Source organism: Callospermophilus lateralis, chromosome 3 (assembly GCF_048772815.1).
Source record: "Callospermophilus lateralis isolate mCalLat2 chromosome 3, mCalLat2.hap1, whole genome shotgun sequence".
Lineage (NCBI taxonomy): Eukaryota > Metazoa > Chordata > Mammalia > Rodentia > Sciuridae > Callospermophilus > Callospermophilus lateralis.
In genome coordinates this window covers 10,340,622-10,368,329 of record NC_135307.1, presented here as the reverse complement: position 1 = coordinate 10,368,329, position 27,708 = coordinate 10,340,622, and the positions used below count along the sequence as shown (strand labels likewise).

At 46.1% G+C, this 27,708-nt stretch overlaps 1 protein-coding gene across 4 annotated transcripts in view; it reads left to right on the top strand.

Moving 5' to 3' along the window:
* Ak7 (adenylate kinase 7) overlaps positions 1-27,708 on the top strand; it is a 63,349-nt gene that overhangs the window by 8,979 nt on the left and 26,662 nt on the right. For 3 of the 4 annotated variants that reach the window (XM_076849688.2, XM_076849686.2, XM_076849685.2), the window contains exons 4-10: positions 2,449-2,543; positions 11,252-11,362; positions 17,679-17,759; positions 20,700-20,788; positions 23,542-23,632; positions 25,114-25,191; positions 26,748-26,897. In XM_076849688.2, coding sequence (XP_076705803.2) covers positions 2,449-2,543; positions 11,252-11,362; positions 17,679-17,759; positions 20,700-20,788; positions 23,542-23,632; positions 25,114-25,191; positions 26,748-26,897 — 695 coding nt within the window. The remainder of the gene's footprint in view (positions 1-2,448; positions 2,544-11,251; positions 11,363-17,678; positions 17,760-20,699; positions 20,789-23,541; positions 23,633-25,113; positions 25,192-26,747; positions 26,898-27,708) is intronic. The other variant, XM_076849687.2, reaches the window with a different exon arrangement.

Genomic DNA, 27,708 nt, shown 5'->3' with positions numbered 1-27,708 from the left:
TCTCAGCACCTGGGGAAAAAAAACAGCCTGTATGGATGGCCCTTTTGTTACTTAGTTTTCCATTGCTGTGCAAAATAGCTAAGAAAAACAATTTAAAGGTTTAGCTTGCTTCACAGTTTCAGAGGTTTCAGTCCAGGTTGGAGGCCCTGTTGCTTTGGGCCTGTGAGGAGGCCGGTCATAAGCTGGGTAGTGCCAGGGGAGCAGCTCACCTCATGGGGAAGCAGAGAGGAGGGGCCAAGATCCCTGTCAAGGACACGCCCCCAGGGACTGCTCCCTTCCACCCATCCCCCACCCCCAGAGTTCCCACTGCTTCCCAAGGGTGCCATCAGCTGGGGACCAAGCCTTCAGCACTAAGCCTTTGGGGGACACTTGAGATCCAAACAGCAGCAGCCGTTGGGACAGATGTGCATCCCCCTCCCTTAGGACCTCTCCACAGCCTCAGGGGAATCCAATCCCTTCTCAGACTTTGAGACTACTCCCTGCCATAAGCTGCAGATCGTGGAGTGCGTTTCGCAGGGTCTTCTTCATCCTGATTTACACAATTAAGAAAATTTTACGTCTCCTTTTGGAGGAAGAGCTTTGACTGAATCGCATTGTTTTTGAGCCACAGGGTGACTGTGTGCAGGAAAGTGTACTCAGGGACCCTTCCTCTCCTGGCAGTCGCCTGGGGGCTGTGGGGTTGGTGGGGCTGGGGGAACAGCAGTGGGGACTTTGTCACTTAACTCAGGCGCATTCTTAGATTTTGCTTTTCTTACAATAGATACATATAACTTTTAATAATGTTTTATTAACTTGGGTTTTAAATTTTCAGAATTCTCCTACCTCGCCTATCCCCTATAGGCAGGCAAGAGGACGTAGGAGAGCAGGGTAAATTATCAGAAATGAGAAGAAAACATTTACATATTTGCATAAATGGTGTGTTCAGAAGGAGAACAAGCACATCATTTCAGACCTGCTGTAAATATCATAAATAGAAAGGGCCACCCAGTTAGAGGACCTTAAAGTGTGTCAAGTGTTCACAAAATAGGCCGATCGGAAGCACAGCCGAGCCGAAAGGTCGAAAGAGCAAAACGAGGTTGAAGAGACAATCTTTTTGTTATTAGAATAAAAATAGAAACTAAAATTAGCATTGGAACTTGGGATAAATATGTGAAACAATGTCCTTAAGCTTGATTCATTAAAACTTCCCCACGTTGGGGTAGGAAGCCACACGCCTTCTCCATTCAGGATGTCACCATGTCCTTGTTTTCCTAGCTCATTGTTTAGTGAATCACCTCATGAGACTGAACCTGTATCTTCTAGACCCTCTGACAACTCAAGTAGACCTCATTTTAAGGCTTACACCTTTTTTTCTGGAAAATTTACAAGATGAAGACTATTTTAGTGGAATCGCTTGCTAGATTCATTCAAGGAGGTGCAGTGCCTAAATGTGTGACAAAACCATGGCAGGCAGCAGTCACCCTTCCATCCATATCTGCAGGGGTGGGGGCGTAGCCCAGCAGGCCACTGCCTGGATTGCACGGCCTGCCCCAACACTCCCCTCCATGATTCAGGGCAGACTGGGCCTCGGGTCCTGAGTCTGTAAAACAGAGGTGATATCAGGACCTGTCTCACAGGGTAAGAATCCAATAAAGCCCATGAACCGTCCCAATTCATGTCAGCCAGGATTATTCCCATCCCTCCCCCAAGTCAGTGAAAGCCCTGATGAGAGACAGTTCTGAGATCCATAAACTTAATTACAAAGGGCAGAGGGGCAGGGGAGGGAGGAAGGGACTGCAGTCAGTTAGCAGCTACCTGCTCCACGCTCCTGGATGTATGTTCCACCCCTGGACCGGACCGCAGGTGCCACTGCTGCCTCCTGGGTACCTATGAACTTTCTCTACCAGCCCCAACCAATCCAGAAGGAGCAAGTTCTGCCTGTGGACTGTCCTCCTGTCCCCACTGGCATTTCCTGGCCCCTCTTATCCAGCACCAGTGTGGCCTCCGTGTCAACAGCTCATGCTTTTCTTCCCCCAGTGCTCACTGTAGTACGCTTGCTTGGCTCTTGGGCCAGGTGGAGACATTTCCAACCGCCACCCAGTGTTCAGCTTGCAGTAGCAGAACGTGTCCCAGGATCTGTTCCAGCTAGCTCCCGAAACGGTCCAATAAACCCTCGATTTCAGAACCTCAGTCTCACGAGTTTGGGTTTAATAGCACACAGGACGTGGGAAGGGGTTAAACTTTTGAGCTGAGCCCAGAAGGGATCAGGCAATGGGAGGGAGGATTGGGGAGAAGACAGATGGGGGTGGGACAGTGAAACCTCAGAGGTGACCCCCCACCCTGGAGCTAAATTGCTCGCTGAGGAAGAAACTTCAAGCCCTCCCCCGCCCCGATATCTCATAGTACGTGTGATTGCTAAAGCAAATTCTGCATGGGTCCAAATAACTGCTCTGCTTTTTGGCCCTGCAGCGCTGAGTGAAGAAGTCAGCCATTTTGAAAAGAGAAAGGTATTTATTCTGCTCTCCACCGTGATGACTTGGGCACGATCCAAACCTCTGGACCCAGTAAGTAGAACTTCAGCTTTCCTTTAGGTAACCTTTCACCCCAAGGCCTTGCTGGCTACCTATGGAAGGAGCTTTGTACAGTGAGCTGTGCTTTCTTACTCCTGTTGCAGGTGTGCAGCTGAATCGAGTGCTTCTAAGCCCGTTTGGTTGGTTCTGCGGGACTCCATTGGTTTACAGGACACAGAGGATTCTAAAATGCTACCTTGTAAGCTGTGGTCAGGCACTGCATAACGGTGTTTGGTCATGGAGGGACACATCTGTAGGGTGGTCCAATAAAGTTGTAATGGAGCATGGACATTCCTGAGGTCCTGACACAAGGCGCCGCTCATGTGTTTGGGTGATACAGTGCAGACCAACCAACCTCCTGAGCTGCCTGCTGTGGAGAAGTGTAGCACCTTGTGCATGGTTCTCGGTAATCAAGACCGTGCTACTGGCTTATGCATTTCCTGTGCTATACTCTTTGTTGTTAGAGTGCCCTCCACCTTACTGAAAAAGGAAAGGTTCAATGTCAAACAGCAGGCCCTGTTACGCTGGCGGCCCTCACATATCTCGTTGGTCAGCTCTTGATTTAATCCCAAGTTGTTTTGTTCACCAAAAATCCACTGCTGATGTTGACAGGAAGAGGTCAGGTCAAGTCATGGACCTGGAAACAAAATGTAAAGTGATTGAGGACTGCCAAGTGGACACTCAGTGACGGCCATTGCGCATAATCAGGCAAGTCCCGTTCTGATCTTGAAGGAGAACCAACTGACGGGAGTCATTAAAGGGTCTGCTTCACTGTGGGCAACAGCCGGAGCAGGGCCCGTCTCTGACTTGGAGGACCTCTGGGACCCGGACAGAGCGAGGCCAGACACAGAAGCGCGTCCCCCTCGGCACCTCGGCATCACAGCCAAAGCCAAGGGTTTGCGGTGATGAGAGACCCGACTGCAAGGGTGAATTCCTGCTGGCTCTGGGTGGTGTCAGTGATTCAAGGATTGTCATTCATTACCCAGTGTGAAAGTGAACGTGGAGTCTCAAGGGTCACTTGTTCAAGATCTAGCATGATGGAGGGTGTGGAGGAGGAAAGCAGCTCAGGACATGGCAATCAGGAAGCAGGGAGGCTTCTGCTCTCCCGGAACAAAAGACAAACCCCAGCGTCACTCTGCCCATGACCTGTGTCCTCCAGCCACACCTGCTTGCAGACACCACCCAGTTAACCCCTATCAGGGGATTAATGCACGGATTAGCTCAAGACTCTCATAACCCAATTGTCTTACCACTGAAAATTCTTACTTGTGTCACACATGCTTTCAGAGCCTCTGCTCTTCTCTGCTGCTATCTCCTTGTGATTATCCCGAGAAATTCTAATAGTCTTGGGAGCCAGTTCTAAGGAGGAGTCGCCTCATATCTAAACTATAGCAGTCCCCTACAAAACCATCATTGACCACTGGACTGGCTGACCGTCCTGCAGGCTTCCTGACTGACAGTCCCCACTGACTTCAGCAAAGTGACAAGTTGACTGACTCAGAGAGTGGCTGAGTCCAGTGTCTGCCTGCAGGCACAGCTGGACCTCCAGGCTGGAGCCACGCGCTCAGAGCTTGCCCTCTTCCATGGCTTCTTTCCTCCTCAGAGCAGGTTTCCTCCGCCAGTCAGCTCCCTGCTCCTTCTGACTCCCAGCGGCCCCTGGGTGGGCCTACCTAGAGCTTCCATTTACTTTCCTCTTAGGTCATGTCTTATGCCAGGACTGGAATATGCTCTTTGGCCAGGTCTTAGGTCACAGGCCTAACCTTGAACTAATCACTGTGGCCAGGGGAATACAGTGGTCTGATCTCCAGACCAGGGATCCTATAACCCCCTTGTAGACTAGGGAGGATCAGTCCCCTGAGCTAAAAGGACCAAGAGTGAAGAATTATTGATCCCCCAGAGAAAATATGGAGAAACAGCTCCTATGTTGGCTCCTGAGTCCTCTGGCCCCCACCTTGCACTGGTTTCAGTTGTATTTTCCTGGTGGCTAGTGATCATTTTAAAGATCACGTCTACTAAGGTGTACGTACATACAGTAAGTTGACCCCGATCCTGCACAGCACTGGGTTTGGACAAATGCCTGATTATGCACCTCCACAGCAGTCAAGGCACAGAACACTCCCTTCAGCCCTCCTGAACTCTCCCTCTCTCCGCACAAAATGTCAGTTCAAGGTGGTCACATAATTAGAGTAAAAAGCAAAACCTTAGTTTTTAAAGAAAAGTTATAGAATTTATATGGAAGGATTTCTTAAACAAGTCTTAATAATTTAAATATTTGAATAATTAATAAATTTAGCTACAATAAAACTGATAACATGTTCATGGATGAAATGATACTATATCTGAGCTTTGCTTTTGAAATGAGGACGGGGGTGGGTTAAAGGTGGAAAACATTGGCTACACAAAGCAAGCATGTCTGTCCCCACAGTCAGCAGAAGAGCAGGTGGCAGAGGAAGATGTAGCTTCTGTCTGAAATCAGGACGAGCTGAGGAGGCCCATGGGTTAGGGCAGTCCAGCTGGAGTCAGTTTAACAGAAAGAGGAAGCTGTTGCAAAGACACGAACAATGCCTTACGATCCAGAGACAGAGCTGCCGCTGGGGACAGGGACTGGGGACGTCTGGGAACTCAAGAAAGCCTCAGCTCTTTTCTGCTTCTGTCTCCTTGTGATCATCCCAGGAAATTCTAACAGTCTTGGGAGCTGGTTCTAAGGAGGAGTTGCCAGTATGATGAGCTGGAAAAATCATTGAAACTCATGAGTTTATGGAAGATATCTCAACCCTGTCACTCTGCACAGTAGCCCCCAGCAGCCCTCTGGGCATCACTGGTGCACAGATGGTAATCGTGGACTCCCTGGGCCAAGCCTAGTAGCTCTGGGATTCTGGGGCAGGCAATCAATACCTGCCGTGGCTTGGTAAATGTCTGGATGGGCCTGGAATGTTCTGGTGGTGCTGGAAAGCCCAGATACCTCCAGAGCTGTCCTGGGAGTGCTGGGGAGACAAAGGTTGTGAGATGCCAAGTTGTGAGAAGTGGAACCTCATGGTAGGTCTGTGCACTGAATGTTGTCCACCTGCCCCTCCAGAGCACTCTGTCTCTGACTGTGAAGCCTACAGCAGCAGGCAGCCTTGTCCTGGGCTCCCACCTCTGTCTGGCCAAGGGACACACTGGCCAGAAGAAGGAAGAAACAACAAGAATGAGTCAGGGTATCTGTTCACCCAGTGCCCTTCTGCAGAGTTGCTGCTGGTGGGCTGTCCCTCATCAGGCTGCTGCTCCTGTGGCACCCAGCTTTGTCACCAGGCTCTAATCACTTGCTCCTTGACACTTTCGGACTTAGGAGTGGTACAGAGCATCATGGTCATGGCTGCAGGCATGGGGCTTCCCCTGCCTCCTGCCCACATCTTCCTTAATAGCCCTGTTGTTAAACTGCACTCAGATGCCCATGCGAGAAGGTTCATGCTTTCCTGCCAGGACCCTGGTGTGCCGTGGTTCATTGGAGTCAGAGGACTATGCCAAGTCACGACTGCATCATGCCACACGGAAAGGAAGGGGGAACGCAGGGCCGTGTGGATGTGACTGGCTTCCTGTCAGGTAGTCGCCATGCCATCCTGGCCAGCAGAGCCTGGATTTGTTCAGATGTCCACACTATCCATAGACCCAAGGAAGGGAAACTGTCCTAGCTCCCAGCTGATCCAGACCCACCATGATGGTCCATTCTTCTTGCCAATAACTGTTTAAGGGGTGGACAACAACTTGATTCTGAAGTGTGAGGATGTAACAAACCAACCCCCCAAAATGCAAAATGGCTTAAACATGGTGGAAGTTTTTGCAGTACTGGGGATTGAACCCTAGATCTCAGCCATGCTAGTCAAGTGCTCTACCACTGAACTACAATGCCCACACTGTTATTTTGTGGGTTTGTTTTGTTTTTTGAGACAGACTCTCATTAATTTACCAAGGCTGGCCTCAACCTTGCAATCCTCCTGCCTCAGCAGGATTACAGGTGGGCACCACTGCACCCTGCTGGAAATTCACTTCTTGCACATGTGAAATGTGAAACAGGTGCCCTGATGATTAATTCTCCTTTGAACTGACTGGGGCCTGGGGCTCCTTCAGCTGGCTCAGCCACCTTCCAGAAGCCTCCCAGGCTATGTGCACATTTACACCAAGTCTGTATAGAGCCACAGGGAACTTTATGAAACAAGCTAGGTCAAGGTGCTCATCACTTCTGTGAATCCCTGTGACCTCGACCTACCCACCTGAGCACACCTGCTGCAGAAGAGCCAGGGTGTGTGGTCTAGCCATGTGCCGGGAGACCAGCAAGGTCCAGTCTCAGCACAGGAAGCCAGCTGAGACTCTGGGTATGGCTCCTCCTTGATTAACAGAGTCCTCAGTGAGGATGCAGTCCTTCTCCCTTGCATGGGCTCTCTCTCATCCAGCGAGGAGGTCCACAGAACAGGGTAGAGGAGAGAGTGGCCGCAGAGTCACACATCAAGACCTCAAGAGACCAAGCAGAAAGCAGGTCTGATTTTATTGAGCAATTACCATGTATATATGTTTAGGCAGTAGGTGAGCAGATTACAGGCAGTCACCAGTGCAATTTCTGGCCAACTGTACTTGAGGGAGGAGCAGACTATGGAACAAGTGATGGGATCACAATATGTGGTCTCACACCCAGGGCTGTGCCTACAGGGTAAGCGGTTTGCCATTCACATGCCCAGCACAAGGAGAGTGGTTTCCACTCAGGCGCCCTTAATGTATGCCATGTATACAATACTCCATGCACTTGTCTCCACACTCCTTCTGCGGACATTCTAGGTCTGCCTGTGGAGCTTGGACCTGCTGCTGCCCTTCTGCTGCCAGGGCATGGCCACCCCCATAGGGAGGTGGAGCCAAAGGTGCAACCGATAAGTACAGCCAGGCCAGCCCATGGTGCCCAGAGTCACCCATGTATGGCAGAAAACGAGTTTCCTGGTGCTTTGGCCATTTCCAACTTGCTTGTATGTGATTTATAGCCCAAAGCATCCAAACAAATACAAAACTACATAAAATCAGTTTTGACACAAAAGGGTGAATATGACAAAACGTTTGATTTGTATTGATTTCAATAAGTAAGAGAATTTCAATATATACTGGGGTTGTTTTTTTCCCTATCATAACTGTTTCTGAAGTCTGTGTGTTCTTGTTTCTGTATGGATGAGTGAAAACTGGAAAGCAGAGGTGACCCTGATGAACCAAATAGTCCAGAGTAAGAAAAACTGACAGGCTCTGGCTGACACAAATAATGGCCACTTAGGATAAGTATCCAGCTTGTGACTCACATGGGTGGTCACAATCAGCCACCCTTTAGAAAGGAGATTGTCAAGCGGGGTACTCGGGTGTCATCCCAGCTAGTTGGAGGCTGAGGTGGGAGGATTGCTCAAGTCCCTAGCCTAGGTCACATAATAAAATCCCATCTCTTTTTAAAAAAAGAAAAGTGAAATGAACTATGTTGCTATTGTCGTAACAGTGGCCATTAAGGACCAAAGGAACCCAACCCAACAACTGGTAGCAAAGGTTGAAAATGCACGACCAGGCCTCCTCACAAGCAGGAAGAGAGAAATGACCACTCAGAACCTACAGACCTGAGTGATTTGAATTTATGGGCTGCAGTACGGCTGGCCAAAGAAATTAATCTCCCTTTTCTTTAATACAAGCCTATGGCCAGGCCTGGGGATGTGGCCTAGCGGAGGAACACTTTCCTAGCAGACATGTAAGAGCACAGTAAAACAAAACCCAAACAAATAGGGCCTGCCTCAGAACCTTGCAGTTCACCTTATAAAACTGCAGCCATGGGACTGAGGAGGGGTGTCACAGGCAGAGTCACAGGGAGCAGAGGAGAGTCCCTCAGGCAGGCTGGCCGCGGTTTGGTGTCATCCAGGTCTATGGAGCTACCAGGTTGATTTCATCTCCAAGGCAAAGCTGATCACACTGTTTCCAGACCCCATGTGAGTAGGGTTGCCAGAGTCAGGAAATAAAAATATAAACAAGGGCACTCAGTTAAATTTGAATTTAAGATAAGCAACAAATGATTTTTATCATGAGTCTTTTTTTAGTGTAAGTATGAAAGACCTACTTATAATAGAAAATCATTCATTTTTGTAAAATTCAAATTCAGCTGAGTACTCTGTATTTTTCTGGCAACCCAATTGAGAGGATGGATAATCTGGAGCTGGGGGTGTGCTCAGCGATAGAGCACCTGCCCAACAGACTTAGGCCCTGGGTTTGACCCCTAGCACTACAAAAATGAAATGAAAAGAAATGAAGTTTAAAAAGAGGACATCTGATCATACAGTACGTATTCATCAAATTTCTACTATGTGCACAGAATTGAGGTGGTTTAACTTGATCTTCCTCTCAAAAGCTGTCTCTCTCTCTCTGCCCCCAAGGGCATCCCCATTATCAGTGTTCTAACCTCATTTCCAACCTTCAGCCAGTCCATCAGGAAATGCCATTAACTCGTCATCCAAATTATATCAGAAAGCCATCTAGTTCTCTTTGTTTCCTTGGCAACTTTCTGGCCCAAGCCTTAGCCCTTAGCTTCCTGGGCTACTTAAAATTGCTGTGTGGCTGTTGCCTGCCATTGATTCTTCTGGGCCATTCTCCATGATATAGCCTAAGAGATCTTGTTAAAATATAATTCAGATCATGTTGCAATCCTGCTGAGAAAGCTTAAAACCATTCAATATCCTCTGTCACTCACAGAATAAACCTAAACTACTAACATGGCCATAAACCCTGATAATCCGGCTATTGCCTGCTTAATCCTCTGCCAATTCCCAGTTCGACTCCAGCCATCTGAGTCTCCTCCTGTCTCTCCCACAGGTGTGCAAGTGGGCTTCTACAGCAGGGCGGTCACCTGTTTCCTATGTTCCTTTGGATGTGTTCCTCATACGCTCTGGGCTATCATAAAAATCATAAAGAACAGTGTATTTTTAAAGAGGACCTCGAAGTCTGGACAGATGTTTGGGAAGTTACATTGTTATAGTTAAAGCTTCCTCCCAGGGTTTCGTAAACCGACTTCCAGACCAGTCACGTATAATCGAATCAAGCCTCTATCGAAGCACACCGGCGGCGGCTGACCAGAACATAAAGCTATTCCTCTGATCAGCCCCGAACAATTGCAAGGGCACTCCTTATAACCCTGAAAACCGAAAAAGGGATGTTCAGGGGGTCTAGCCAATGCAAGCAAGCCAGGTTACAGAAGCAGGACAGTGCAGTCACGCGGAGGGAAGCCTAACCAATCACAGTTAGCCCAGTCACCCCAGTTACAGAAACAGAGCCCTGTTACCCTAGTTACAGAAACAATGCCCCATTAGGTAGTTCCGTGTTCTTAAAGGTTTCTATAGCAAAAGGAAAAGAACATCTTGCTCCCGTCATGACTCTTCTACTTGGCATGGTTGTTTTACAGGATGAAGTCATAAAACAAAATGAAGTCACATTTGCTCCTACTATCACAACGTGACTCTCAGTTGTTCCTTTTGAGTCCCCAGGGAGCGGTGGTCTCAGAGGCATCCCTCTGAGGCCTACACCCTAAGAGGGTGACTGTGGAGGGGTGGAACCTGCTGAACAGTTAAAGTGGACTGTTAGATTTTTCTGATCCATGAGTTCCAGGATGAACTGATACTTCATCTTATGGGATGGAGGCAGTTCATAAAGCCCGAGACTGAACTTTACACACGTAATGTTACTATTAACATGTGATTGACTGAGGAGAGGGGAGAGGCGTGTGGACAAGAGGGGAAAAACATGATTTAAGTTAAAAATAAGGGTTGGGAATGTCGATCAAAGTTGGAGCACTTGCTCAGCAGGTGCAAGATTCTGGGTTCTGTCCCCAGCACCATGGGCGGTGGGGGTGTACATTACATGGACTACTGAGAAGGATTTAATACCTTTATGGAATCACAGTAACAACCTGCCACTGTCTCTACAAAATAAAAGACTTGTCAAATTTTAATTTGCTGAGATTAAACTTAAATTATTTGCGGCCTAAAGCATTCTCAAGAAATGAAATCACTGTTAAAAAAAACAGTAGTGGGGGCTGGGGATGTGGCTCAAGTGGTAGCGCGCTCGCCTGGCATGCATGCGGCCCGGGTTCGATCCTCAGCACCACGTACAAACAAAGATGTTGTGTCCACCAAGTACTAAAAAAAAATAAATGTTAAAAAATTCTCTCTCTCTCTCCCTCTCTCTCACTCTTTCTAAAAAAAAAAAAAAAAAAAAAAAAGAAAGAAACAGTAGTGGGCTGTGGATACGGCTCTGTGGTAGAGCACTTGCCTGGCATGCATGAAGCCCAGATTCCATTCCCAGCGCCAGAAAAAATAAAAATAAAATTAAAAAGCAGGATTTTTGTTTGTTTTAATATAATACATTTTTAGTTTTATAAATTTGACGATAATAATTGTACATACTTATAGGGTACATTTTAATAACATCTATACAATGTGATCAGATCAGGGTAATTGGAATATCCATCACTTCAAACATTTATCACTTGTGTTGGGAATGTTAAAAAACTTACTGTTCTGAAATATACAATTGCTGGTGACCACAGTTACCCTACTGATGAGCAGTAGTTTTAAGCTTTATTTGAACTTAAAAGAACACATCTCTGGGCTGCGGAGCTCTGCAGAGCTCTAATATACAAGGTCTGCACCTTTTCTCTCTCGTAGGATGATTCTGAGGTCCCGTTTACTGAAGAGGATTATCGAAGAAGAAAGCATCATCCCAATTTTACAGACCACATCAATGCTGAAAAAATGGTCCTCAAATTTGGAAAAAATGTAAGTATGGAGTCATAGAACATTTAGGGTAGAAAAAGGGTTTTTTGAGGCAGTGTACCTGGGCTTTCCTCCTCATTCATATTTACTCAACCTGGTTAAGGTAATATTTTTACTGCTTTGAGTTCTGTCTGCACAGCTGGAAATGCTCCTGGCTTTATTCACACCATCACAATTCTTTAAACACCTTTGTTTTAGTTTCCTTGTATTTACACCCACAGATCTCTCAGCTTCAGGTTCACCCCAAGATGTACTATCCATAGGGTGCTGGACCAGGCTCTCAACTAGCCCACTGAAGTAAAGCCCTCACCCATCAAGGGGTCTGCACATCCCAAGGGTCCCCTGGTCCAGAAGAGGCAGATAACTCAGTTGGAATGGAAACAAGGGGAACTACATTGTCTCTGATCCCAGAATCTATCTCATTTTTTTCCTAAAACAATTCTGAAAAGTACGCATTAGCTTCATCTTGCAAATAAGGAGATGGCACCTTCCAGGGGTTAACTAGGATTTGCCAAGCCATCCTGGGCACTGCTCTGCCTTGTCTGATCTACCCTTTACAACAGTGGTATTGTCCACGGACACCACTGTCCCCTTCATAGATGCAGACACCATGGGAAAGTGGTGGGGCTGGGATTCAAACTGAGATCCATCAGACAACAGGCCTGTGAATTTGCTTTTATTATTTCCCCCTGACTCCAAAACTCTATCATCCAGTAGAGTTTATCTTGACACATCCACAGTCACGCACTATTAAAACATACTGAAGGCTGAGAAGTTTATGTAAACAATAATAAGAACTTATTAGAGCTGGGGTGCGATTCCATGGTAGAGCACTTGCCTTACATGCACAAGGCCTAGGTGCCATCCCCACTACCAAATAAATAAATAATGATAATAATAGCTTATTAGCCTTCTGTTGCAACAAATGTATCATTTTTACATATATCTATCATAAAATTATTTTATTTCTCTTGCCTTTTATCAACATAAATGGTGGGAAACCCTGGTAATGAAGAAGTAGTAATAGGTGAGAAGTCATTAGGGGCTTAACTTCCAGGATCTCATGTGTAATTTACAAAATTCTGTGAAGTAGGTGCTTCTGTCATCATCCCTGTTTATCATATATGGAACCCCAAGGATTCCTCTAAGAATTTCATTACATTTTTCCCACTAGAAGATGCACAGTTAAGTGATGTAATAGTTCTAAGGTGACACCTAGTGGTCTTGGAATATATTACAACAGAAGTTCAAGTGTCCTTCAAGAGTTCTGGCTGACTATAAAAAACACATTGACATTAGCAATGAATTAGGAATTCAATCCCCTTTTCTGTCCACTAGCTTATGACCTTTATCAAGTCATTAAACTTTTGAGGTTATGATGTCTTTTTTTCTAACTGTTGGGAATTAAAGCCAGGACTTTGCACATGCTAGAAAACATTCTACCACTGAGCCACATACCCACCCCATAATTTCTGGGGTTAAAATAAATAAAGCAAAGGGGCTAGATTAAATGTTCTAATATTCTTCCAGTGCCAAATTCCATAACTTTATTGTTTTGTTAAAATTCATGATTGTTGATCATTTATGTCTAATTCATTAGTTTAAAAAAATGATCATACGCAAAAACTAACTAGTTGTCTGAAGAAATATCATCATCTTATTATCATTAATATTTATTATAAAAATCAAACACCTTCAAATAATGAAATCTATTCTTTTCATCTCCAGCTTTATTTCTTTCCTTCTGTTGTTGTTGTTTGTTTTCTGTTTTGTTTTGTTTCTTCTCCCAGTGCTAAGGATCAGCCCAGGGCTTTATACATGCTCATCAAGCACTCCACCACCAGTCTACATCGAAAGCCCAATTTTTTAATATCTTTGATAAATGCACTATTTTTGATCTCAGTCATTTGCCAACTAATTGTCAAAAATCAATTAAGAATTAATACATAAATCAAGGCGGGCATGATGGCACACACCTGTAATCCCAGCAGCTCTACAGGCTGAGGCAGGAGGATCACAAATTCAAGGCTAGACAGCAATTTATCGAGACCCTGTCTCAAAATTAAAAACAAAAACAAAACAGAGATGTAGCTCAATAGTAAAGATCCCCTGGGCTCAATCTGAAGTGCACACACACAAAACAAAGAAGAAGAATCGACACCAAGAATTGTCGTTCTGATAGAATGTTGTAGAATAATGTCTGATGCTAATAGTTTTCCCACTGTCTGGGTTACACAAGACCTAACATAGAAAAGGCCCCTATGTCTATGGATTATGAAAGACTGGAATTGCTTTTTTGTTCTATTTGTATTTTCTATAATCAATCAGTTATTGGTACATTTTAGGAGTTTTCTCTCTAAGCAAGTACAGGATAGCTATTGAAAGGCAGAATAGGGCTGGGGTTGTAGCTCAGTGGTGGAGCACTCACCTAGCACGTGTGAGGTACTGGGTTTGATTCTCAGCACTTCATATAAAAAATAAATAAAATAAAGATTCATCGACAACTAAAATTAAAAAAAAATTTAAAAAGAAAGGCAAAATAGAAATATTTGTAAACTTGATTTGACTAGAATGTTCAATATGTGTATTCCCAATTTTGCATTCTTTGATGACATTAGTACAGAAAAGAAAATGAAACCTCTCTCCTATAACATGGTGTGTGTAACCCAATAGGATTCCCAAAGTTTCACCAAAATTCAAACAAGCCAACCAGACTTTGACTTTCTGATACCAGCCTAAAATGATGCTAGCCTTTCTTTCTTTCTTGTTTCTCCCCCCAAACACACCACCACCACCATTTATTTAGTTGTTTCTTTATTTTGTGTGTGTGTGTGTGTTGGGGTGGAACCCAGGGCCTCACACCTGCTGGGCCAGGTCTCTCTGCTGAGCCACACCCCACAGCCCCCAGGACTCTTCCTTGCCCATTGAAGTCACAGGAAGGGAAGTGCTCAGAGTCACCATCTGCTTGAGGCCCAGTGCTCCACGCCATCCACTCTCAAGTCTTCTATTCCTCTTCTCTAAAGGGTCCTGTCTCCCCAGCAGACCCCCTTCAAACCCTTAGTTCAAGCAAAATACTGGTATGTGTCTTTTAAAGTATAGTGGGGGGCATCTGAACCCTAACTTCAGCCTCCTCAGTTCCCAGCACCTTTTCCCAAACCATAGTCTCAGACCAAAGCAACCCATAAAAGATTCAAAACATCCTAAAATAAAGCTGTTAAAGGGAATGTTTTACTGAAACCAATTTCCTCCTTAAACATTTTATCAGAAAGAATGAGTGAAAAAAAAAAGCATTTTTTCCCACATTTTTGATTGGTGCGTCCGAGTTGTACACAGTGGTGGGATTTGTTGTTGATATCTGCACATGCACACAATGTAACAATGTGATTTGTCCAATATCACCCCCCAGAACATCCTCCCCAAAAGAGCATTTTTTAAACTTGCATTAACCCCCACACCCATGTTTAGAGTCTTCCTCTGTTTTATCCCTTCTGTCTTGAGCCCTCTCCCACCCCCTAAATTCTCGGCTGCACTCTCCCACCCACCCCATAAAACCTCAACAGTTATTTAATTTCTTCCCAGAAAGCAAATGCATGCCCATCTAGTTGGGGCTTGAGAGGATCTGCAGGATTACCTCATGCACATAGGCTTTTAAAATCCTTTGGGGAGTCTTTTGCTGTCACATTACCCAGGACACTTAGGAGAAAACAGGGAACAAGATCACCTTGCTTAGTAGGAAGCAAGCACCTGGTAGGAATGAGGACCAATTATAGCATCTGTTGTCCAGGTTTCCATTACTAGAACAAAACACCTGAGATCATAAACTAATAGGAGGAAGGATGTGTTTGACTCGCTGTTTCAGAGGTTTCGGTCCATGACTTAATGTCCCTGTTGTCTTGGCCTGTGGTGGCACAGTACATCATGATGGGAGTGTGTGTTGGAGGAGGCCACCTCATAGCTGGAGGAAAAAAAAAGAAGAAGAAGAATGAAGGAGAGACAGAGTCCCACAATCCCCTCAAGGTCATCCCCCCACCATCGCCAGTGACCTGAAGACCTCCCTCTTGGCACCCCCTCCTGAAGGTTCTAGCACCTCCAACAGCCCCAGGCTGAGGTGCTAACATATGGGCCTTCGGGGAGCACTGCAGATCCTTGTAGCACAGTGATATAATTGCTCCTCAAAACCTCCTTCCATGGCCCTGATTCTGCCAGCCTGTGGCTCTTCCTGCTGGGCTCCGTCCTGAGTTCACCAGCGTCTGACTCTCCCATCCTAGCAGGTAGTAGTCCTCGAGACAACTTCACTCTACCGTGGGGGCTTGGTGTGGCTCAGCGGTGCAGCCCTTTCCAGCCTGAGGCGGTCCCGGGTTTGATGCCCAGCACCACACAAATGAAAGAAAGGAAGGAAGACAAGACAACAGCCCGATAGCCCGCTGCGCCACCGTGCTACTTCAGCTGGAAATGGGTAGCTGAAGAGAGCAGCCCCCAGCCACGGCCTCCTCTCCAGGGAGGCTGACTGCCCAACCTGCACTAGCTAGCTTTTGCTTGGCTGTGACCCAAATGCCTTGACAAGAGCAAGTTAGGGGACAAAAAGTTCATTTGAGGAGTCTTTGCTGTCACATTCCCAGGACACTGAGGAGAAACCCAGGAACAAGATCACCTTGCTCAGCTCTTCCCCTGGTAGGAATGAGGACCACAGCATCAGAGGTCTCAGTGCAGGCGGCAGCTCCAGTGCTCCGGGCCCTGGCGGGAGGCAGCAGTCATGGAGGAGAGCTGTCAGCGCATGGAGGCCAGGAAGCGGGGGGCGGGAGGGGGGATGCACCTGCCAGGGCACCCCCAGTGACCCACCTCCTCTAGCCATGCCCACCTGCCTGCATTACCACCCACTCAAACCAGGGTGGTCTAATGAGGTTTCGGCTCTTGTGATCTAGTTATTTGCCTCTGGTCATTCCTGAATTAACACAGGAGTGTTGGGGACAGCTCACATCCACACCATAAAGCAACCTAATTGACCAAAGGTTTTTAAAATTCTGATCTGAAGTGAGGCAGCCTCTGGAAGTCTGGAAGTCAGGTGTTCCCTGGAAGGGCTGGGGACAGGGCTGAGTGGAAAGGGCTGGAGCACTTGCCCACAAGCCCTCTAGAGGTGACTGCTCCTTGTAGACTGGAACCTTAGATCAGCAACACAGAAAAACATCGTGCCAACAATTAATTACACGAGGTTATCTGGGGGTTTGATTTGTTGTTTGGGTTTTTTTTTTCTTTTTTATCCTTATTACTTTTTTATTTTGAAAGTGTTTCACTGTGTTGCCCAGGTTGGCCTCAAAAAACTCCTGGACTCAAATGATCCTCCTTCCCCAGCCTCCTGAGTAGCCAGGATGACAGAAGTACCATTGTTCCCAGCCCGATTTCTTAATCAAGCACCATCCAGGTCACATATTGACTAGAATATGAGTGGGGAGGGCACAGAGGAGGAAGATCAGTGCCCAGGTACGCACTCTGCCCTGAGCTTCCAACCTGCCAGAAAGCCATATGCCCTGGGCCACTCTCGGCACTGTGATGAGTATTAAAACACAGATAAATGCTGGGTGAGGTGTGGCTCAGTGGTAGAGCGCTTGCCTATCACTTACCTGAGCCCCAGGTTCCATCCCCAGTGCCACCACTGAGGCAAAGTCTCACGGTGCCTGGCCCACCCCAGGTCGGGTGAGTGAACATCCATGCCAGCTAAAACTCCCCTAACTTGCTTCGTGCTCCACCCCTACCTTACTAAGTGGTTAAAGAACTTCACAGAAGGCCCCCTTTTAAAGGTTCCTTCCTCCAGTACCAGGATAAAACTTACAGGTATTACATTTTTACAAATAATAGCTTTGGCTTTAATTGAATTAGGATTCCCAACTAAAAAAAAAAAAATTTTTTTGTACTAGGGGATTGAACCCAGGGGTGCTTTACCACTGTCCTTCATCCCCAGCCTTTTTTAATTTTTATTTTATTTTATTTTGAGACACTAAGTTACTTAGGGCCTCACTAAATTGCTGAGGCTGGCCTCAAACTTGTGATCCTCCTGCCTCAGCCTCCTGAGCTGCTGGGATTACAGGTGTGCACCACTGCACCAGCATTCAACTAAATTTTAATTGTGGTCAAAGACATTCCTGAATAGTGCAGAAGTGTGTTCTCCCATTTAAAGAACATTATTTCTGTCCTAGACAATACCTAAGAAGCCTGGAAGAGTTAATGAAACTTCCTTCAGTGCTCATTTTTAATTTCTCAAATGATCTAGTCAACAAGGTTGGTAAACAATCATGTTCAGCTTTTGTTCTGTTTTAACTAACAGGTCAAAAAATTTGCAACTTATGTTATTGCTGCTGGACTTCAGTATGGGGTAGAAGAAGGCATCTTACACACTTTTTTTAAGGTAGGACTTTTCAATGACTATGGATATTTTAACGTGTTTTGCGGGACTTGGGGTGGAGCTCAGTGGTAGAGCCCTTTGCCTCTGGGTTCCATCCCCAGCACCACAAATAAATAATAAATAAAAAGTGTGCTGCAATAAGAAAATGCAGATTGAAGGTGGCTAGTTCCACATAATAAGGAAAAACTTGGGCATCTACCATTACCACCTGCGCTTAGTTGCCATTATCAACAACTTATGTTCACACGCTGAGAACAATAAAGGAAAAGATGGATTTCCTTTCATTGATGAAATAAATATTAAGTGCCGACCATGTGCCAACTCTTACAGGTACAGGGGACACAATAACATCATAAAGCCTCTGTCCTTGTGGTGCTTACTTCTAGTGGGGTAGGCTAAAAACAAAGAAGATGAAGATGTAAACAAAGACGCCAGCAAATATGGAATATTTCAGAAGCTGAAACATGCTACAAAATCCAGCAGCACAGAATAAGGTGGAGCAAGCCTGGGGGGAGATGGCTCAGGGAAGACTTTCTAAAGCTGTGGTGTCTGAGGGAAAGGCAAAGAGGGAAATTACTAAGGGGCTTTGGGACTTGAATACAAAGAGCCCAGTGGAAATGTGATGGCTGTTTGAGGAACAGCAGGAAGACCAGGAGGCCCAGGAGGTTCAGGGAGTCAGGTGGAGCCCAGGTCCCAGCCACGGTGAGAGCTTTGGCTTTTTTCCCCTAAGTGAGCTGGGAGACCATCAGACTGTTTTGAGCACAAAAGTCACAATCTGAAGTTTTAAAAGATCGCGCCTGTTCTGCGGCTATGTGAGGGTGTGCCCTAGCAGGGCAGGCAGAATGGAGAGGGAGGGAGACCAGCCAGGAGGGTCTGAGACCTGAGTGGAAACAGTGGTGATGCTGAAAATTGTTCTGGTCTGGGTGTGTGGGGAAGGTAGAGGCAGTGGAATTTCTCAGACTGTGAATGCAAAGGGGACTGAAAGCAGAGGACTGTGAAAAGGATCTGTGCTGGGAGCCATCAGCCAAGTAGGTATGACAATTTCCTTACCAGCTACTCCCATGCTGTCTAGTGGAAGGACTCTTGAAAGGTGACCTTGCTCAAGGACCAGGGCGGATCCGTGTTTAGGGTGTTCCCCCTTTAGAATAGGGCAGTTTAGCATAATAGGAGATTAGGGTGTTCCCCCTTTAGAATAGGGCGTATCCTGCTGCCTGAGGTCCTCTTGAGTTCTTAGGGTCAGACAGTATATTTGGGAGACAGAAGCCCAGGAGTAGTGGATTTGGGCAGAGAGTGGATTTGGGCAGAGTGTGGATTTGGGCAGAGAACGTGGATTCCCCCAGAGCGTGTTTGTAGACGGCCGCTGTGAGATCGGGAATAAAGAATTGCTGTTTGAATCTACAAGCTGTGTGGTGGCTCGTGATTTGTGCCCAGCCAGAGACTGCGGCAGATCTGGTGTAAGCAGTGGACATATGGGGGCTGCAGGCTATTGAGATGGGCAGGATCGGCGCTGGAGTAGGGCAGGGCGAATGCAGTGGGAATTCAGGAGTCCAGTCTGGGCCTGTGACTGGAGATGACTGATTTCAAGCACAGATCAGAGTAGGCGGTTGGGCATAAGAGTCAGAGATCAGAGATCAGGATTGACATGTCATGTCACAGGCTGCCTCATAGGGAAGGTCTTAGATCTGTGGGACCCAACAACTTCACCAAGAGAAGGAAGGTGGAGAAGATATGAGGCGGACATTCCAATGTTTGGGGGCTCCAGGGAGATGAGAGGGAATGAGGAGAGGAGGCTGCCGGGGTGCCGGGAGGTAAGAGAAGAAACAAGAGTATTGAGAGGGCCAAGCAAAAAAGTATCTCAAAAGAAAGAATGAAGGCTGGGGACAGCTCTGTCAAGGAGCACTCACAAAGCACGCGAAGCCCTGAGCTCAGATCCAGCACTGCTGAGTCAATAAAGAGAAAGAGGAAAGAAATCATGTCACATGCCACAGATAACCAAGTCAGATGAGACCTGAGAGTTGGCCACTGGGTTTTGCGAGGCTGTAGGACAACAGTCCCGCAGGAGTGGGTTCTGCAGGGAGCAGGTGGAGAGGAGTTGAAGAGGAATTTTGCTGTAAAAGAGGGATGGAGACAACAGGGGAGAGATAGAGGGAAGAGGGTAGTTGAAAGGCTGGTTGGTTTATTTTTTAATAAATATGACAGCTGAAGGGGATAACCAACAGAAAACTCCCTGTCCCGTCCCCTCTGGGCCGCCCCTCCCTGCCTGACCGCTGAGTGCTGGCCTTACGGGGCCTCTGCCGACCCTTTTGTCTCCTCCCTCTAGGCTCTTTCCCTGGGTCACTCCCCCAGGACGGGCACCAGTGTCCTCCAGACCTAGCCCCCCAGCCAGGCTCTCTCTTACACTCCAGCATCTACAGGTCCAGCTGCCCCCTCAGTCCCTTAACTCTACCTCTGAGCCACATTCCCAGCCCTAAATCCTGCAGTCACCCCCAAACCTGCCCCCCCTCCAGAGCTCCACCTCAGAAAATGGGACCACTCTACATCTAACTACCACCAGAACCCAGTTCCTCCTCCTCACCCATCACCAGCTACCCAAACTGGTCAAACCCAACCTCCCTTCACCCACCTCCTGCTTCCCAGCCTCTAGTAATTCTCCATTCAGATCAACCTTTTTTTTTTTTTTTTTTTTTTTAGCTTCCACGCATAAGAGGGAACATGAGGTACTTAGCTTTCTGAGTCTGGCCTATTTCACTTAGCAGAATGTCCTGAAGTTACACTTTATTCCTCCTGAGAGCAGTGGATTCTAGATAGGTTTCATGAGGACTGATTCATGAAGCCTCTCCTGGAGGGGATTTCTCAGTGGTGGTCAGCTCTTCTGGAGCTCGTGATCTGCAGCAGTCAAACCCACAGAACCAGGGGAAATGCTTTTCTTTTTTTTTCTTTTAGATAGCTTGGTTGGGTGAGGTTCCTGCTTTACCTGTTTTTGGAGATGGAACAAATGTGATTCCGGCAATTCATGTTCTTGACCTAGCAGGGTAAGCATTCTCCCGGAAAGGGGACTCTTCTAGATGGTTTGTGACAGTCTGTTAACTAATCTGTTCTGAGAACTCAGCAGTGTTGTCAAATTGTTCTTCACCACACCCTGGCAGGGGACATCTTACTATTTCTATTTGCATCTGGTGAGAATTATATCTAAGAGGTCTACATGTCTAGATTTTTGTTTTGTTTTGTCTTATTTTGCTGTGATGCTGGGGGTGGAACCCAGGCTTTAGACATGCTCAGCAAGTGCTCCACCACTGAGCCACACCCTCGCCCTCAACGCTCTCCACTTTTTAGAATTTTTTTTTTAAATATTGACTTTTTACTCCTAGGTGGACACAATACCTTTACTTTGTTTTGTGTGGTGCTGAGGATCAAATCCAGTGCCTCACACGTGCTAGGCGAGCGCTCTGCCTCTGAGCACAACCCCAGCCCTAAGGCCCTGTACTTCCCATGACAGGTTCAGGTTCATCTCCTGGGAACTTTGTCAGCAGAGTGACCCTCTGGAAAAGAAAGAACTTGTTCTGTACACTCTTGGAACATAGTTTTCCTTTCCTTTGTCCAGATGAGATGGGGATGTCAGGCCCACCAAACTAAATTCCACAGATCAGATGATAAACTGTGGACCTGAAGCTTTTTCTTTCTTTCTTCTTTTTTTTTTGCAACTGGAGGTAAAGTGCCAATTCAAAAGAACAACTCTGCCTGTAAGGAAATAACTCTGCCTTTAAGTTTATTCTGAGGTAAATGTGAATGATGATGGCCCAGGAACACTAACTCAAGATACCTATAAATCAATACATCAACAAACACACCGGTGGGCCCATTAGGCATGTGGGTCTCCGGGAGATTCTCCCTACAGGTAACAGGTATTGCCTCACAGCACTCCGCATTGGGGTGGAAGGAGGCTGGAGGTCGCTAGGCTTAGCAATACATTCCAAGAGGTTTACCTAATAGTCACAGGAATGTTAGATCACACACAGAGGTTAAAAGTAAATGGTTGTTTTTCTAAGGGGCCCACCATGGCCCAAGATGATGTCCACTCTTGATCAATGACAATCATCTCTCCACAGCCGCAGGGTTCCACACAGCAAAGGTTGGACAGTCTCCAAGGTTTCCAGTACAGATGTGGCTTCTTCAGAGAACTTAGCTGACCTGTCTTTCCCATTCCCAGGAGCTCCCACCCTACCACCCAGACAGGTCCTGAGACCTTCTCCTTAGAAGACCCTGCCTTCCAGGGTCCAGGGACCCACTCCCAACCCCAGGCACGCTCCCAGGGAGGGAACAGTTTCTGCCCTTCAGAGAGGGGCTGGTTTCCGCCTTCCCCTCATCCACTGGCCACAGTGATTAGTCATGGTCCCAGAAAGATTTACCAGGAAGCAAGTGAAGCTTAGACGTCACCGCCATTCCCTTATGTACGTTCCTTTCAAGGCCCTGAACCTCATTTTTATTATTGTTCTTAAAGAATTTCTTAAAGTACGAGTTTCAACTCCACCAAAACTCGATCTGCTCCAGCCTGCGTTAACTCTGGGAGCGAAGGAGCCAAACGCACCCTGGCCTTTTGCAGACATTGTGCATTGTGTAACAGGGTTCTCAAGATGTGGCTGAAAGGCTCTTTTACATTCTTAGGACAAAGTACTTAGCATCAGTCTACAACATCTTGCTCCCAATAAATTAGTGAAAATGTTCTCATTATGGAACTTGGGGCCCTCTTCAGTAACACTGTTTTCTTCTTCCAAATTTCTCTGAAGATTGCCAAATACTTAACAGAAGATAAGAAACTAAAAAAAAAAAAAAATCTGATAAATTAAATATAAAACAAATGTAAAATGAACTTTATTATTTCATTTAGATGTGTACATTTTTCTTTTATTTTACTGAAGAGGAAGCTAAAGTGGGGTTGGGTGGACAGGGCCTTGTGATCGACTTCTATTAACCGTAGTTCTCTCCAGAATCCTTCAATCTGCCCAACCCCTGCTCTGCCTTCTCCAGAGCTCTGGGGATTGGAAGGTTTCTTCACTTGGATTTTCTCATTTATAAAACGGGGATGGTAATAGTGCCTGTCTATTAAGGCTGTTGTGAGGATTCAGTGGCAGAGCACCTCGGCACCGTCCTGGCTAGAGTTAAGCACTCAGAAATGTTGACGTCAATCATTCAGAGTAGGACACTCAGGCTTGGTCACTGCTGCTATGCAACTTCCTTGAGATACTGCTTCTCTGCATCGGTGTTTCACTTTGTCAAACAACAACTCCAAGCTGTCAGGAGATCGTGGGCAGGGCTTCCTGACCTAACGGGATTAGGTCTTTTCTTTTTTTTTTTTTTTTTTTTTAATTTTAATATTTATTTTTTTTTAGCATTCAGCGGACACAACATCTTTGTTTGTATGTGGTGCTGAGGATCGAACCCAGGCCGCACGCATGGCAGGCGAGCGCGCTACCGCTTGAGCCACATCCCCAGCCCCGGGATTAGGTCTTTTCGATGGGCGAGGTGCTGCAGACTAGGAGAAGCCCAGATCCAGGGCCAGGCGGTTCTGACTTTAAAGGCTGGCTCCACTGCTTTCCTCGCAGGTGGTCAGCCTGAGAAATGTCATCCTTGGGTGCAAGGATATTCTTGGATGATGATCCCAACCCCAACTTTGTTGGCGATTGAGGGAGTTTTTTAACCGTCCAAATGCCATGTCGGGGGTGGAGTTCAGTGAATTCTAGTTCATTGTCTCTCCTTGACTTTTCCTCTCCTCTCTGTTGCTCTGCAGAGTGATACAAAACGTAATAGACCACGTGCCAAAGCTCCATTACCTGGTGGCTGTGGACGAATCAGTCCATACCCTGGAGGACTTTGTCAAGGTACGGCACTCGGGAGTGATTTGTTAAATAGCTTTACCCCTAAACAAATATTAGGAATTCGTTGTGCTAATAAGACTGAGGACTCCTAAAATAGAATGTCCTTAAAACTAGAACTCTGTATTTGCAGTGTGTATGGGGAGTTACTACCAAAATGGCCTTCCTTCAGCCTACAAGGGGAACAGGAAGGACCACATGGGGCTCTGGCTGAGGGGACAAACGTCACTGCACCAAGGACACATGGATGACACAGTAGAATCCTAAAGTGTGTGTGGAGACACTGTTCTCACAGTATGGATATGCCCAGGCTCACCAGCCCTCCTGGCTACCTCCAGGCCATGCTGGTGGCTAATGCCACCGCCTCGCAGCCTGGGGAGTGTGACCATCGACCAGCCTCCTCTCTCTGCATTTGTAAGATTCGGCTCAGATCTCTTCCTCGGCACCCTCCCTGCTCCTGCAAAGCTCCCCCTCCAGCCAGATACCTCTCTTCCATGCTCCCAGAGTACCTTAGTCTGTCTGGTGTTATAACACAGCACTGCAACTTGGCAGGCTTTGTCCCTCAGTCCTGGAGGCTGCGAAGTCCAAGATCAAAGCGCTGATAGATTTGGTGAAGACTCACTGTCTGGCTTCACAGTCGTCACCTTCTCCCTGTGTGCCCACGTGGTGGAAGGAGGCAGGGAGCTCTCTCTGGCCTCTTTTATCAGGGTACTAATGTCATCCATGAGCCTCCAACCTCATGAACTGATGGGCTCCCCAATCCCCACCTCCTAAATCCAACATCTCAGGTGTTAGGATTTCAGCATGTGAAGTCGGGGTAGTGGGGAGCACAGACTGTCAAGGACAAAATCGTAACAGATTTAGTTACAGATGTAATTAGCTTTTATTCTCAATTCAGGAAAGCCTCCATTCTACAAAACAGAACAAGGGCTCCCACGGGCTACGGAACAAGGAAACCAAATAGCAAGCAAAATGCTTATGGGTTAGCATCAGGTTAGTTTTTTGTAAGGGTTAAAGCAGAGGGAATCTCCTTAATTAAGCTGACTCGGGTAGACAGGAATCTCCTGTTTGGGGGAAAAATGGTTCTGTTTGGGTCTATCTGCTTCCCTGTTTCAGCTTGATTGGGTGGCACTTAGCAGGTCTGTCCATTTTGGTTAGGTCTGGTCTGCTGGGGCCTCGTGCCACAGTTCAGTCTGAAACAGTGGGCTCTTGTGATTTTTATTCAGTGAGACGGTGGCACAGAGCCTCCTTTGCTGAGCTGCAAGGGCATTATCTGTGTCTGTCTCCCTTTTCAAACTGGGAGCTCCTCCAGGGCAGAGACTGGGCCTTACTCATCTCTATCTCCAATATATTTTCAGAATAAGTAACTAACTATGTACCCTCTATGCCCTACACTCTATTTTGGAGTATATAAATGTTCAGTTCTGCTCACATTCATTTGAGAAGTTTTATATAAACTAAATAACATCTCTACTCTTCCCTAACAGTGCATCAGTAAACACACCGGCCCTGGGAAAACCCAGAAAGTACCCAAAGAAAATGCTTACCTAATCAAGGATTTAAAAGTTAGTATATAATAAATTCTTTAAAAAAAAAACAAAACTGTTTTCTAAACCCTGCTGGTTCCTGAGGGTGTGGGTGGAGTCCTGTCTGCAAAGCATGTGTCCTAGGTGCTCTACTTAAAGCAGCTTCCTCTTCTAGCCTCAGTTTTCATTTGTGAAAACCCCTCAGAGGCCGTAGTCAGAGAAGGTGTGTGAACGCTGATATGTAAACTGCTACCCAAACACTGGGTGTGTTCACCTTGGCCTGTTTCTAAAATTCCATGAGCTGAGTGAGATTCCAACCTTTCATCACATCACAACAACAAATAGCTTGTCGTCAGGTGGTGAGCTCTTTAAGCTTGCTTTAAGATGTGATCTGTTTTGTTGTTGTTGTTGTTTGTTTGTTCCTTTCTTTTGTTTTTCCTAAGTACTGGGGCTTGAACCAGGATGCTCTACCACTGAGCTGCATACCCAGCCCTGTTTATTTTGAGACAGGGTCTTACTAAGTTGCTGAGGCTGACCTCAAACTTTCAATCCTCCTGCCTCAGCCTCCTGAGGAGCCTCCCACATGCTGAGGCAACATGCGTGGCACCGTATTTACATATTTAAGAGTGATATTTTGCCAGGGCACGGTGGCACATGCCTGAAATCCCAGTTACACAGGAGGCTAAGGTAGGAGAATTCCAAGTTCCTGACCAGCCTCAGCAACTAGTAAGACCCTGTCTCAAAATAACAAATATAAAAGACCAGGTGGGGCCTAGAGCAGTGGCGCGCATACAATAATCCCAGCAGTTTGGGAGGCTGAGGCAAGAGGGTCATGAGTTCAAAGGCAGCCTCAGCAAAAAGTGAGGTGCTAAACAACTCAGTGAGACCCTGGCTCTAAATAAAATACAAAATAGGGCTGGAGATGTGGATCAGTGTTCAAGTGCCCCTGAGTTCAATCCCTGTTACATTCTTCCACCAAAAAGAAAAAGAAAAACCTAGGTGGAAGAGTGCCCTAGTTCAATCTTCAGTACCACCAAGATAGAGAGACAGCTGTGGTGCTGTAAGAACTGATACCACTGGTGGCCTCTGAGGAGCAGAGCTGGGTGGGTGATGTTTGGGGAACAGAGGGATTGTTTTCTGTTATACTTATCATTCTTTTGTATTTTAAACCATGGGACTGCATTATTTGAAAAGTAGATGCTATTTAAATTTTATTTTAAAGCACTGGGTGGGATGTAGCTCTGTGAAAGAACATTTGTCTGAGACACACAAAGCCCTGAGCTTGCTCCCCAGTACTGCCCCCCAAATTATTTAAAGGGAGTGGAAGTGCTTCAGAGTTGAGCCTTCAGCTCAGTGTGGAGCACAGGCCTCACATGCCTGAGGGCCCGGGTTCCACCCCTGCAGCACACAAGATAAACAATAATCATATCCTGTTATCAATAATCATATCCCTGGCAGTACTCAGCTCTGGATGAACTGACTTCCTAATTCATGCATGCTTTCTGTTTTTCTTTAAGAACTGTAGTGATTTGGATCTGTATAACTGTCAATATGAAACTAAAAAGGTAAATTTCTAATTTTACTTTAACTCTTAGCAAGAGTGTCTTGATCATTTGCTGGTCAACCTAAAAATGGAAGCGCTCTTCGTGAAGGAGAATTTTAATATCCGATGGGTTGCCCAGACGGGATTTGTGGAAAATATCAACAATGTCCTCAAAGAGTACAAGCAAAGCAGAGGATTATTGGTAACTATAATCATTTCTTATTTAAACTTCTGATTTAAGCAAAATAAAGGAAACTGACTTTGGGTGCGATTATACCAATCAAAGTATCTTCTTTTTCAAATATCCAAACATCTAACTTCAAGTTGTTTTTTAAATTTGACAAATTTGTCCAGGTCTGACAATTTACATGCATGTTAGTTACATTAATATTGCCAATGGAACATTAAACATCTTAAAGTGAGCTTTGAAAGTAAGAGTTATGCAAATTGAGCATGATAGTGAGCTCAAGAATAATTGTGGCAAAATTGTCTACGCCAGGAAATGTACCCAGGTATCTTACTGGCTGGCCAGTTTCAGGGGAGGGTAGGTTGGACTTAGCAGAAGTAGAAAGTAGATTTCTTTCTACTGGCAGAGGATTCACTGGTTATTTAATACTCAGAATCTTTCAAGGTAGGTATTCTTCTTGAAAAAATAATTAACAAATAAAAATTATATATATTTATCATATACAGCCTGATGCTTCAAAATATGTATCCACTGTGAAATATGGAATGTGTGAATTAATTAATGTGCATTACTTGACATACTTAACCATTTTTTGTGGTGAAAGATAGCTACACTAGATATTCTTTTTAGTTTTGATTTTTTTTTTTTTTTTGCAGGAGGGTACTAGGGACTGAACTCAGTGGCACTCAACCACTGAGCCACATCCCCAGCCCTTTGATTGGTTTTTAAAAATGTGTTTATAGGTGCATTATTAGTTACACATAATGGTAGGGTTCATTTTGACATGATCACACACACATGGAGTCCCCAGTACCCCCTGTTTCCT